The sequence below is a fragment of the Oncorhynchus gorbuscha genome, linkage group LG16, assembly GCF_021184085.1.
Source record: "Oncorhynchus gorbuscha isolate QuinsamMale2020 ecotype Even-year linkage group LG16, OgorEven_v1.0, whole genome shotgun sequence".
Classification (NCBI taxonomy): domain Eukaryota; kingdom Metazoa; phylum Chordata; class Actinopteri; order Salmoniformes; family Salmonidae; genus Oncorhynchus; species Oncorhynchus gorbuscha.
In genome coordinates, this window is record NC_060188.1 from 38,173,647 (window position 1) to 38,187,843 (window position 14,197).

Consider the following 14,197-nt stretch of genomic DNA (forward strand, 5'->3'; position numbering starts at 1 on the left):
GTTATGATATTGTTTATAACTTTGAGCGTGGCTGAGGTGCACCCATGACCAACTCTGAAACCAGATTGCATAGCGGAGAAGGTGCGATGGGATTCGAAATGGTCGGTGATCTGTTTGTTAACTTGTCTTTCGAAGACTTTAGACAGGCAGGGCGGGATGGATATATGTCTGTACCAGTTTGGGTCTAGAGTGTCTCCGCCTTTGAAGAGGAAGATGACCGCAGCAGCTTTCCAATCTTTATGAATTTCAGACGATGAGAAAGAGAGGTTGAACAGGCTAGTAATAGGGGTTGCAACAACTGCGGTGGATCATTTTAGAAAGAGAGGGTCCAGATTGTCTAGCCCAGCTGATTTGTAGGGGTCCAGATTTTACAGCTCTTCATGAGTGTCATTAGGCCTGTTGTGTATGTTATGCTCCTAGCTATGTTAACTGGTATTTTTCTTACAAGGGGCTGTACTTCCCCTTGCTGTTGCCACCACTACTGTCATCATCAACAGGAAACTCAAGAGGAAGTTTGCTTTCTTTCTTTTCTCAGAGCTCTCAGGGAACGGACTAGCTTTTAAGATGTTGACATTTAAATGTATATGTTGCTGTTGTCTGGACTTCAGATCATACAAAACTCTTGGTGGATGGATTTCATCACCTCCCAGCCACTTGACATCACACCTGACACGATTTCACAGAATAGTATTTTTTCTACTTTTGCCCTCAGATAGCACTTGTGGTGGGTGTTGTTCTGCCTCTTTTCTGTGTTGTGAAAGAGTGATATCTTCCCATTTTATTTCTCTGAACACTCTTCAGGCTGCACACTTCCTCTGCACAGCGTCAGACAGAGCATTGCCAAGGGTGTCGCAGCAAGATACAAGGAGCCATTTTCTGACAAACATGGCTATGAATATGACTGCCCCGTAACATAGGAGGTTTCCCAGCCAGCTGTCTTTCCAAGGAGTTTGTAAATATTTAATTTATATTCAGAAGACAGACGGGAAACAATGAGTTTTGACAGAGTGCCATCCAAGTCAGAGGTCATGGGCTGGAATCCACACCAATTGTCAGACTACATGAGGAGGGTAAGTCATTTTCAGGTTAATTTTGTACCTTTTGTTGACAGCTCACAACCTGTAAAAGCTTTCCTTAATTCTCTGTCATACAATATCATATTCAAAGCTGTTTCACAGTGTCCATATTATTATTATTTCTTTTTTTACAGTTGGAGTTAAGTGGATGTGACAAAGTCATCGTGAAATGTAATATTAATGGGCAAAGGTTCTTGGTAAGAGATATGAAGCAAATGTGTGTCCCTTTTCCCACGTGTTCCTAGTTGGACTGGAAGACAAAATAATTAATATTTGTACTGTCATGTGATATATCACTTAATGGAAATACGTAATCTATCTTCTTGTAGAACATGAGTGAAAATGACATTCAGAAATTCCCCAAAGTCCATTCACCGTGAGTATTTCATTAATTTCTCTTGAATTTTGTGAAACTGAACATTTCAACAATTACATCAAACCATTTTTACATGCTCAACACGGAAAACCAGCATAGGCACCCAGGTAGACTAAGCACCCTGAAAAAGTACTCCACTTTTGGGTGGACCATTGTAAGGCAAAATGAAGACCACTCAGTCTCTTATGCCCCTGAACAATGAAAATGTTGGGAAGTATGATAAATACACAGGGAGAGGAAACTATTCAACAGAGATAAACTTCTTTTTTTTAACATGAGTGTTTTAGGGCAGGAAACAGTAAAGCGGGGGACCAAGAAGGACCAGAGGGATAGACAGATAGGGAGGAGAGTGGTAGGGTGCCGTATTTTAGAAGAACATTCGGAGAGCCAAAGAGTGACAATGACATTTCAACCTACGTTTTAGATACCACATCCTGTCACAGGCGGACTCAAATAGCACTCACCAATCACTGCTCACAATATTAAACATGTGACACGTGCTCAGAATAGAATTATAAGGGAATTATTGACTGTGTCGATAAGCGACTGTGTGACAAAAGATGGTGACATGGTTTGCCCCAATAGATGGTAGCAGTATTGACTGCCACAATGTTGTCTGCTCTTTTTACAGACTTATCTCCAAAATATGCTGTGAAATCAACAGGAAAGAAGAAAAAAGGCCATTCTTCGCTAAAAGGTGTGCACTTCTTGCAATTCTTAGCTATTAAACTTTAGTAGTTTAATTCAAAGCAATATCCAAGCACAATCTTGCTCTCCTCTGTACTTTCTCCAGATCTGCAGCACCAAAATATCATGAACCAGGTATGTATTATTTAGAATTTGAAAGCATAGACTTTACCCTAGATCAAGTTATTATGATTGACATAGAAGCAATTGGACCATGATAAATTGGAAATTTTACCATTCTACTGCTTCCTACTGCAGATACATCACAAGAGGTTCAGCCCTGGGGACCTGATGAATTTGTAAGTCAGTATTTGGCCATGTTAGTTTACTGCATTCCATTCCTCCCTCTTAATTTCAAGTCTTGTTCCTCTCGGGAATATTTATCTTTTCATCGGTTGTCTTTTAACTTGGTTGTCTGTCACTCCCAGGATGAGGTGAGTGACGACGACTATGTAAGCCCAGATGCTGATGATGATGACGGCAGTGTGGGCGATTATGAGTACCCAACAGAGGGGCCGGAGGTTGGAGGTGAGGACAGTGACAACGACTATGAGCCACCTCCGTCTGAGCCGCCTGATGAGATTCCCCATAAACTCTGTGCTGCCAAGCGCATGGCTGACGATGACTACATTGGTACGGAGACATCAGTACAAAACTGCCATGCAAAACTACTATCACAAAGAACATGTATAAAAGCGTCTGCTAAATGGCATATATTATTATTATTATTATATTACATATGTTGTCACTTTGTATTGTCCCACATTGATTACAATTTCTGTCTGTCTGTCTGTCTGTCTGTCTGTCTGTCTGTCTGTCTGTCTGTCTGTCTGTCTGTCTGTCTGTCTGTCTGTCTGTCTGTCTGTCTGTCTGTCTGTCTGTCTGTCTGTCTGTCTGTCTGTCTGTCTGTCTGTCTGTCTGTCTGTCTGTCTGTCTGTCTGTCTGTCTGTCTGTCTGTCTGTCTGTTTAGATAGTACCCCGCACCGCGGTACAGCTGTAAGGCAACCACCTCCACCACCTCAACGCCCTGGGCCTGGTCCTCCACTCCCCTCTGCCAGTCGCCCTAGTGTGAGTATGTCCCCTCTGACTGCACTCCTCTTTCACTCCCCCACTCTCTCCTTTCACTCAGTCCTTCATCATTACGTTAAACTCCTTGTTTCTGCAGCTAGTGGAGCCTCCCCCACCCAGAAGGGAGCAATCTCCCCAGCGCCCTGGCAGACTCCCTGGTAAGAGTAAATGTACACTCTGGAATGTTAGTATCTCACTATAAATATAGCATTTGAACACTTTTCAGTCACTTGTATTGATTTGTACCTTGTCTTTTCAAATTGTCTTTTAAAGTGCCCGCTCCTTTCTCAAGTGCTCCCCCTGCTCCACTAGTTGACCGCAGAATAAAGCCCACCAAACTGGATCGAACAAACCTTACTGAATCTCCAGTACCAGGTACTCTCACACCAATCTTAACCTAGCAAGCAAAAGTTTACTACAGCAGTTGTCTGTTCTTACACCTGCTCTGTTTGTCCACACAGCAAGGAAGTTGAACACAACCGATAGGGTGAGAATTACATTTGATTATGTTCTAGTTAGTCCTATATTGTGTCCAAACAACTTTCTTCTCATCCCTACATCATCGCTCAATGTCAAGTGAAGACAATTATACACATACATATTTTATGTGCTTGCTGAAGTTATACGTAGCTTTTTATAACTGTATACATTTTAGCTGGAAGCATGTCCACATGTGAGTGTTTAAAGGCCTTTACTAATAGTTTGAGTCTTTACTAATAGTTCGAAATAGGTAGAATTCACAATGAAGTGTATGACATGTTTGTTTTTCCTCACACACACAGCCTGCTCCACATTTATGGAGGTAAAGAAGTCTTCTTTTTTTGTGTGTATTGCTTTCCTTCGTACGACTTCTCCCAATTCTATTTCATGTCATTGACAATGCACCGCTTTCCGTGTTTGAATCGTGACTGCACATGTGTATATGTGCCACATTTGTTGTACATACACTCAGTTATATAACTGTACCTTTTTCTCAAGAAATTAAACAGGCCATAACTGAAATGCTCACTACTCTGACCAGTATGGGAACCTCTGACTTCACATACGTTCTATTTCCAGGCCTCAGGCAGAAGAGAGGAGTCCAGACCCTCCCAGGATGCCCAAACCGCCCCTCCCTCTGTCAGCTAGAGTCATCAGGAGCAGCTCGTCGGTGGGCAACAACAGGTCTGCCATGCATCCAGCTTCCCTTCATGCTCCATACAGCACAGCTCCAGGCACATTATGTCATATACACTACATATCAGCTGATCCTTAAATAAACACACTGTGGTTCAATGTTTAGGGAAGTACTGTACACTCCATCAGGAATACATGGGGCGGAGGAGTGGAATGGTGGTTGTTTAGTTAGCGGGAGCTATTTGAGCTGGGGTGAATCACTGCCACAGATCACTCCTTTGTAGGACCTTTGCTTGTGGTACAAAGGAGAAGCTCTCTGCATCACAATATGTGTATCATTTTAGTATTACCCTTCCAGTTTTCCGTCTGTTTCATTTGATTTGTTGGCTGTTGCACATATTTGGCTATCTGTAATGTCCATTTCTGTTGCAGATATGTGCCTGGTGCAAGAAATGAGGTAAGGCTATTTCACTGGATCACCACAACGGTGGAAGTTTTTTATTTTTATTTTACCTTTATTTTAACGGGTAAGTTGACTGAGAACACATTCTCATTTACAGCAATGACCTGGGGAATAGTTACAGGGGAAAGGAGAGGGGATGAATGAGCCGATTGTAAGCTGGGGATGATTTGGTGACCGTGATGGTATGAGGGCCAGATTGGGAATTTGTCCAGGACACCAGGGTTAACACCCCTACTCTTACAATAAGTGCCATGGGATCTTTATGGACCACAGAGTGTCAGGACACCCGTTAAAAGTCCCATCTGAAAGACGGCACCCTACACAGGGCAATGTCCCCAAACACTTCCCTGGGGCATTTTTTTTTTAGACCAGAGGAAAGGGTGCAGCATCTGGTTCATCCAGGGACCAACCAGGACCAATCCTTCTTAGCTTCAGAAGCAAGCCAGCAGTGGGCTGCAGGGTGCTAATAAGGATTTTGAAACTGTGTATTTAGCTTCACTAAACCCCTATTTAATCCTGGTTCTAACATGCGTCCTTTGTCCTGATCTTGTCCACATTATGATTTATGCCCACATTTTTTGACAGGTGTAGTAAGAAAATAAAAGACGCATTGTGATCTGATTGTGATCAGATCTTCCTGACCAATCATTGTGTCTGGATATCTTGCAAGTGTAGATCTAATCTGAAAACATTTAAATCATCATTATCCCGCCCTCTAAAATCATTGACATGTGTCTTAAAATAAATAAATATTATTTTGAAAAGATATCCCTTCAAATAATAACCAGGAAATCTGGTCACAATGCGGACATAGTGGACGCATAAAATACATAGACACGTATCTGCAAAAGTGGGCACAATCAGAATGTGGACAGGGTCAAAACAAAGGACTCATGTTAGCACCAGGTATAAACAGGGCCAGAGAAAAAGCTGTAGTTCCACCTCATACCATGTTCCTCTCTTATGTCACCAACAGGTACGAAATGAAGGTAAGCCATTTTCTAAAAAGCTTTTTCTTCTTGTACAAGGGAACTTTACATTACACTTCATCTTCCTCCTGTTTTAACCTGAGGGACTATGCAGTATGTCTTTCATTATCTTAATGATTATATGTATCTCTTCTAGTGTCCATGACCAAGTCCTTCAACTCCAACACCTTTCCTAGACCAGGGCTCCCTATACCACCCTTACATTCCGACTGGTAAGATCAGTTGTTTTGTAACGTCAAAGTTAGGGAAGGAAAATGGCTTATACGGAGGGTATAACTTTGCAGCGGTGATAAAGGTTACAATTTGAATGGTAACCTGTAAACTCTTGTTCCACCTCTCTCCAGCTTGCCACCTAATATCGCTACAACTGCTTCAAGACTGCAGGCATGTGAGTGCTGTGTTTTGACTTCGGTCCCCATTATCAAACACTCTACTCTGGTAAATGATACTGTGTGACTCACAGCTGACAACTATGACTCACAACTTCTCGATTGATCACTGATTGGATTCTCCTTTTTCCTTTCTAAGCTTTCTCCCACAGGAGCAAGATTGTGCCCGTGCCGTCACCTGTGCAAGCTTCCATGCCCCCACCGGCAGACCTAGAGGATGAACAGGTGACCGCCTACCATACAGACCGACAGACAGACAGATTCGCGAATATGAACGTACTTACGTTGGACCGTCTCTAGTGATGCAATGACTTGCTTAGTTCAGTAGGTGGAGACATTGTATTGTTCTTCTTTATTTATTTATTTTAATTTCACCTTTATTTAACCAGGTAAGCTAGTTGAGAACAAGTTCTCATTTACAACTGCATCCTGGCCAAGATAAAGCAAAGCAGTGTGACACAGACAACAACACAGAGTTACACATGGAATAACTTCCAAGGGAGTATTGTAGATTCTGGCTGCAGCCCCTAGTCTCAATTACTGTGGTGTCTACGAGCAGAGCCCTTTGACTATGTGAGACAGTCAGCTCCTATTGAATCAATCAAATTATTTTCATAGCCGAGCATTCAGAAGTCGAGACAGCAGGTGCGATAGAGAGAGAGACATTTTGAAAACTGCCGGTCTGGGACAAGGTAGTACGTCCGGTGAACATAGCCACAGGCAGAACTGTTGAAACTGGAGCAGCCACACGACCAGGTGTACTGGGGACAGCCAGGAGTCATCAGGCCAAGTAGTCCTGAGGCATGGTCCTACAGCTCAGCTCCTCCGGGAGGAGAGGGACAGAGAGAGAATTAGAGGAAGCATACTTAAATTCACACAGGACAACAGATAAGACCTAGTGGTTAGAGCGTTGGACAAGTAACCGGAAGGTTGCAAGTTCAAATCCCCGAGCTGACAAGGTACAAATCTGTCGTTCTGCCCCTGAACAGGCAGTTAACCCACTGTTCCTAGGCCGTCATTGAAAATAAGAATTTGTTCTTATCTGACTTGCCTAGTTAAATAAAGGTAAAATAAAATACATAAATAAAGACAGGAGTATTACTCTGGATACAGTGCATTCATTTATGACGTGACAGGCTTATTCTAAAATTGATTAAATCATTTTTTCCCCTCATCAATCTACACAGAATACCCTATAATGACAAAGCAAAAATATATTTTTTAGAATTGTTTGCAAATTTAGAAGAAATTAAAAGAAAGAAATATCACACAAGTATTTAGACCCTTTACTCAGTACTTTGTGGAAGCACCGTTGGCAGTGATTACAGCCTTGTGTCTTCTTGGGTATGATTATACAAGCTTGGCACACCTGTATTTCGGGAGTTTCTCCCATTCTTCACTGCAGATCTTCTCAAGCTCTGTCAAGTTGGATGGGGAGCATCGCTGCAAAGCTATTTTCAGGTCTCTCCAGAGATGTTAAATTAGGTTCAAGTCTGGACTCTAGCTGGGACACTCAAGGACATTCAGAGACTTGTCCCAAAGCCACTCCTGCGTTCTCTTGGCTGTGTGCTTATGGTCGTTGTCCTGTTGGAAGGTGAACCTTCGGCCCAGTCTGAGGTCCTGAGCGCTCTGGAGCAGGAGGATCTCTCTGTACTCTGCTCCCTTCATCTTTCCCTCGATCCTGACTAGTCTCCCATTCCCTGCTGCTGAAAAACATCCCCACAGTATGATGCTGTCACCATTATGCTTCACCGTAGGGATGGTGCCAGGTTTCCTCCAGACGTGACGTTTGGCATTTAGGCCAAAGAGTTCAATCCTGTTTTCATTAGACCAGATAATCTTGTTTCTCATGGTCTGAGAGTCATTTAGATGCCTTTTGGCACACTGAAAGTGGGCTGTCTTGTGCCTTTTACTTAGGAGTAGCTTCCGTCTGGCCACTCTACCATAAAGGCCTGATTGGTGGAGTGCTGCAGAGATGGTTGTCCTTCTACTCTGGAGCTCTGTCAGAGGGACCATTGGATTATTGGTCACTTCCCTGACCAAAGCCCTTCTCCCCTGATTGCTCAGTTTGTCCTGGCAGCCAGCACTAGGAAGAGTCTTGATGGTTCTAAACTTGTTGAATTTAAGAATGATGGAGGCCACTGTGTTCTTTGGGACCTTCAATGCTGCAGAAATGTTTTGGTACCCTTCCCCAGATCTGTGCCTCGACACAATCCTATCTCGGAGCTCTACGGACAATTCCTTCTACCTCATGGCTTGGTTTTTGCTCTGACATGCACTGTCAACTGTGGGACCTTATGGCCCTTCTGTAGCTCAGTTGGTAGAGCATGGCGCTTGTAACGCCAAGGTAGTGGGTTCGATTCCCGGGACCACCCATACGTAGAATGTATGCACACATGACTGTAAGTCGCTTTGGATAAAAGCGTCTGCTAAATGGCATATATTATTATTATTATTATTATATAGACAGGTTGTGTGCCTTTCCAAATCATGTCCAATCAATTTAATTTACCACAGGTGGACTCCAGTCAAGTTGTAGAATCATCTGAAGGATGATCAATGGAAACAGGACCTGCACCTGAGCTCAATTTCTAGTGTCATAGTAAAGGGTCTGAATATTAATGTTTTTTCTTTTCACTTTGTTATTATGGGATTTGTGTGTAGATTGATGAGGATTTTTATTTATTTAATCCATTTTAGAATAAGGCTGTAACATAACATGTGGGAAATGTCAAGTGGAACACTATGGCCCCACCCGACGATTCCCCCGGACAGGGCCAACCAGGCAGGATATAACTCCACCCACTTTACAACTGCACAACCCCTACACCACTAGAGGGGTATCAACAGACTACCAACTTACTACCCTGAGACAAGGCTGAGTATAGCCCACGAAGATCTCCTCCGGCGCACAAGGCCGACAGGGCGCAAAACCAGACAGAAAGATAATGTCTGACACAACACACTCAAGTAACGCACCCCTCCTCGGGACAGCATGGAAGAGCACTAGTAAGCCAGTGACTCAGCCCCCATAATAGGGTCAGAGGCAGAGAATCCCAGTGGAGAGAGGGGACCCGGGCAGACAGAGACAGCAAGGGCAGTTTGTTTCTCCAGTACCTTGCCGTTCAACTTTGCCAGACTACACTCAATCATAGGACCAACTGACCTATTGAAGAAATGAGTCTTCAGTAAAGACTTTAAGGTCGAGACCGAGTCTGCGTCTCTCACATGGATATGCAGACCATTCCATAAAAATTGAGCTCTATAGGAGAAAACCCTGCCTCCAGCTGTTTGCTTAGAAATGCTAGGGACAATAAGGAGGCATGGATCTTGTGACTGTAGCATACGTGTAGGTATGTACGGCAGGACCAAATCGGAGAGATAGGTAATGTTTTGCAGGTTAGCAGTAAAACCTTGGAATCAGCCCTAGTCTTAACAAGAAGCCGGTGTAGAGACGCTAGCACTGGAGTAATATGTGATCACATTTTTGGGTTCTAGTCAGGATTCTAGCTGCCGAGTCTAGTACTAACTGAAGTTAATTTAGTGCTTTATCCAGGCAGCCGGAGAGTGGAGAATTGCAGTAGTCTAATCTAGAAGTGACAAAAGCATGGATCAGCTTTTCTGCACATTTTTGGACAAAAGTTTTCTGATTTAGGCAATGTTACGAAGAAGGAAAAAAGACTTCTTGATAGGTTTGTAAAAGACGACAACTCACTTCTATTGAAACATTTGGAAACATTACGAACGTAGCAATTGTTGTTGTGACATGGTTTTTGTCTGAATCCTATTCCAGAAATTAGTAACAGGTCACAAATCCCATATTATTGATGTGTGATTGTGTTCCTATGTGAATGTGTAGGACATGAACCCTCGGTGGTACGTTGGCCAGGTGACACGGGGCCAAGCGGAGGGCTGTCTCAGACGGGTCAATAAGGTGAGGCGTCTTCTGCTACCAATATCACTCACACACCTGGTTGGCGGTAATAACTCTCATTCATGCACTGTACTTACAGATTCATCGTGACAATGGTTTTTGAAGGGGACCATGAAATATCATATATAGTCCAATGTCCAAAATGACAATATTATTGAAATAAATATGTATAGTAGTTCACTAGTGCTCTGTGGTGATACAACACAAACACCACTATGACAAGCAGTGTTTTTCTGTTTCACTTGTTGATTAGGATGGTGCATTTCTGGTACGAGACAGTTCTAAGCGCTCGTCCATCCAGCCCTATACGCTCATGGTGCTTTACCAGGACAAAGTCTACAATATCCAGATTCGCTGCGAACAGAATGAGTTTCTGCTGGGAACTGGTCTTAAGGGCTCAGAGGTACACAATATCTACCTCATTCATCCTGACTAAGGCTTGGAGTTGATCCTGTTCAGGTCAAATGGTACAAAATAAATTCATAGCCCTAATTATGACCAGTCAGAGCAAAATGTGTAATTCTATATCATATTAGCAAGCACTCTGAGGATGACGTAGTGAGCTTTGTGAACTGTATCTGGAATGTGAAAGTTTGTTACATAGTACTTTTGGCCCCACAATCAACGAGAAGATTTGATTAGATGTACCATCTGAAATGTATGTTTCAGCTTCTGTTATGATACGACTCAATGAACCCCTGCTAATGGATGGGTTCGTGTTTTCTGTTTCAGACCTTTCCGATGGTGGCACACATCATCAACCATTACAGACAGCAACCACTTCTGCTGATTGATGCTAAGAACCGTGAAGCAGGTCAGCAGAACCAGTGTCCCCTGATCTACCCAGCAGGTCTCCATCCATCCTTTTAATAGAAACCTGGGGGGAGGGAGAACAATAACATGGACCAATAGTCAAGATTGACATTGGTTTTAATAAAAGAATACCACTAACATTATGGGGGAATGAATTATGCAACCTTTGAATTCCAGTACATTGTCTTTACATGTACAGTCATTTAATGTAAAGCCAAGTGACTCTTGGATGAAGAGTACGCCACTGTCAACTGTTTACTCGATGGACTTCAAAAAGAAAAGTCAATACTGGTTCAACAATATTTGTCGTTTTTCTCTCTCTCTCTACTTATGTATTTATTTGAGTACGGAAAGGCTGAAAATGTCTGTGTGCCTAGTTCTGTAAATGTTTATGTTGCTCTGTGTTATTTTCCTGTTTACAAGCCTAGATATCAGCTAGATCTGCTGTGAATCAGAACCAAGCATACATTGTCCCAGTAAGGATATAGTGGGGTAAACAGTCAATCACTACTGCTGAGCTTTCATAATACGGAATTGATTGGCTTCCAAATAAAACAGTATTTATTTCCTGCACGGTTCAATGAAAGCCATGTTGTTTAATTTCTGACACTGTATGTTCCTTTATGTAGCTGTTATTTACTGTTGAAACCATCTTTGCATTTTTGGGGATTGGAAACGTGGCAGAAATTCTACAAATCACAGGTCATTGATGGCGGCACACTAGAAAAAACTTCACTGACCTCTGTGCCAAATTCTGCCCGTCTTTTCCATTGACTTTTTTGTCAACGACTTCCGTTGTTTCTCTAACTTGCCTGAAACATAGACGATGACAAAACGGTTGTCTCACTACTGATCTGGTAGTGTAGTATTAAAACAAGTTCCAAAAAAGTGTAAGTGTGTTGCATCTGCACCAAGAACCTGTTGTAAAAACCATAAAAATATTTATGTCCCTAATCTCAAATTTGTTTGTTATAATTTACACAAGCCATACATTAGTGGAATACATGTTAAACCTGACTCCTCTGCCTAGAGAGAAAATATAAATCGTACAGTATGTAAAATACAATAGCAGACAATATAACCCTCCTGGAAAGACAGACATGCTGTTATGTCTGTGTCAGCACAGCAGGAGAGGATTACATCAATCACACTAACTGCCATCCTTGGCAGCCTCCAATATTTTTTTTTCCTGGAAATTAATCATGGAACACTTAACCTGTCCTTGCAGGCAACTTGAGAGAGACAACTCTGAGCTGATAAGGTGGGATATATCTTTGGGAGGAACAAATGATGAGGAGCAAAAACTACCCAACTGCCATATGCCTCTGTCTGCCCAAATTCAGGCTTGAATCATCTATGACTGTGCAGAAATGTTCGCAGTAAAGCCTGCATGGATCACTGAAATCAAAGCCCTCGCTCACCCCGAAAAAGGCCATGGCAGTACATAAGTCCCTGTCTAAGTAAAAATGAATGATTCTTCATGAAGAAGATATAGACATCAAGCTCTGGAGCCATGCAGCCTGGCCTCATAGAATAGACGTAACATAGTAAATGAAAACGCATGATACAAATGAGTATGATATGTTACGTTTGGTATGGTTACATAAGACGCCACCTGCAAATGTTATATTGATGCTGCCTGCAAACCGTGGCTAACTGGGCTACCACATGAAAATAATTTTGCTATGGTATTTCTGATCAAATGACTTAAATGTAAATGTAAATCAAATGTTACCATATAGCTAGGCCCTTCCTGCTAAATGTACTGTGAACAAAAGGTTAGCAGTCCCAAGTGTGGCTTATCGATAGCTAGCTAGCCAAGGCAAGAAGATCCATGTGATCTCTCCTGTTGAAGTTCTTTTAAAAATCATTTTCACAATCACAAATACACTCACCATGTTAGCACTGTCCATAAATAACGATACCTGTAAACATTAGTGTTGTTTCAAGTTATTTATTATAGTTAGCTAGATGGAGAACAGCATCTGTCTTCACATTCTGCTGCAGAAATCTGACTGACCAACTAACTGGCACCCAGTTGACAAAAACACTTCAGTGAGAATTGCCGGTTGTATTTATTGGGTTGACTCATGTAGCCAACTGGACGCAGCTCTGCAGAGTGGTAGCTGGCACAGCCACAAAGAAAGCTTGTGGTATATCAGAACGTATACAAAGGGTATGACAAAAAAATACTTGTACTGTTCTAATTACTTTGGTAACCAGTTTGTAATAGCAATAAGGCACCTTGGGGGTTTGTGGTAAATGGCCAATATACCATGGCTAACATAAGAACATGCATTAGCATTAACTGTACTTTTTGTGATGAGCATCCAGAAACATTTTTTAATGCATTTTGGCATTGTCTACATGAAAAGAGATTATGGCAAGATATTTTCAGATTTATAATTGATAACATTCTTGATGACTTTTGTTTATTATGGGAAAATGTGCTGCTCGGTTTCCTTAACTATAATAAGGATAAATAAAAACAATTTCACATTTAATCGTGCTAATGGGGAAATGTCATATTTGTTCATATAAATTCACAAATAAAAAAACGTTCTTCCTTGTTTGAGCAGTACATTAAAATCATTCTACATTATTTGAATAAGAAAGCTGTAAAAACAGTCAATACGTGTATGTCAACATGTGTCTGTAATTTGTTGTACCCCCCTAGGACCTGCCGCTAGGTCCAGATTCATGACAACAGAGCTCGCCGGCTTGTATCATATAACCCGGATATGAGCTACCTCTGGTTCGATCAGCCGTCCCTATGGGGAAAATTCATGGGGAAATAATAGGGTTTTGGGATAAACGCCGAAAATAAGGTCTGAGGTTAACTCAGGTTTAAGAGATTTTGTTCTAGGAGATCATTTCAGTCATGACCTTTCTGAATTATGAAGCCTTTATGTACTTAAAAAAATAGACATTAGCTGATGAAGATGAGCTCGTAGAACAAAACGTATAAGATCTCCTAAGCCTGTGTTTACCAATGACCACATTTTTGTTGTTTATTTAGAAACCCTACAAAAACACCAGTTATTTCACCATAGACGGGTTGGTTGTTTAGCAACAAAACCAGATGCATGTGCAACTATGTGGTATAACAGACAGGGTTGGCTTAGATAGTTGACAACATGTAAACTATATTTTCGTCTCCAATGTTTCTTGAAAACATGAATACATTTCCACAATGATCACTTGTTTGTCTCTCAAATACATTGTTACATTTGTTGGTTAGCTAGCCAGTGAATTTTAGCCATATTAGCAATGACATGAAATGAGT

At 41.9% G+C, this 14,197-nt stretch overlaps 1 protein-coding gene across 1 annotated transcript; it reads left to right on the top strand.

The window, feature by feature from the left end:
* The first annotated feature begins 518 nt into the window (after nt 1–518).
* On the top strand, nt 519–11,865 carry LOC123999985 (lymphocyte cytosolic protein 2-like). The gene is made up of 21 exons (XM_046306049.1): nt 519–1,070; nt 1,211–1,273; nt 1,406–1,452; nt 2,084–2,149; nt 2,246–2,274; nt 2,398–2,438; nt 2,568–2,772; nt 3,110–3,207; nt 3,305–3,365; nt 3,481–3,582; nt 3,669–3,694; nt 3,990–4,009; nt 4,267–4,371; nt 4,756–4,780; nt 5,763–5,775; nt 5,912–5,987; nt 6,120–6,163; nt 6,304–6,389; nt 10,024–10,098; nt 10,352–10,501; nt 10,831–11,865. The coding sequence occupies exons 1-21, from the start codon at nt 993–995 to the stop codon at nt 10,966–10,968; spliced, it is 1,548 nt and encodes a 515-aa protein (XP_046162005.1). The 5' UTR covers nt 519–992; the 3' UTR covers nt 10,969–11,865.
* The last annotated feature ends 2,332 nt before the right edge of the window (nt 11,866–14,197 follow it).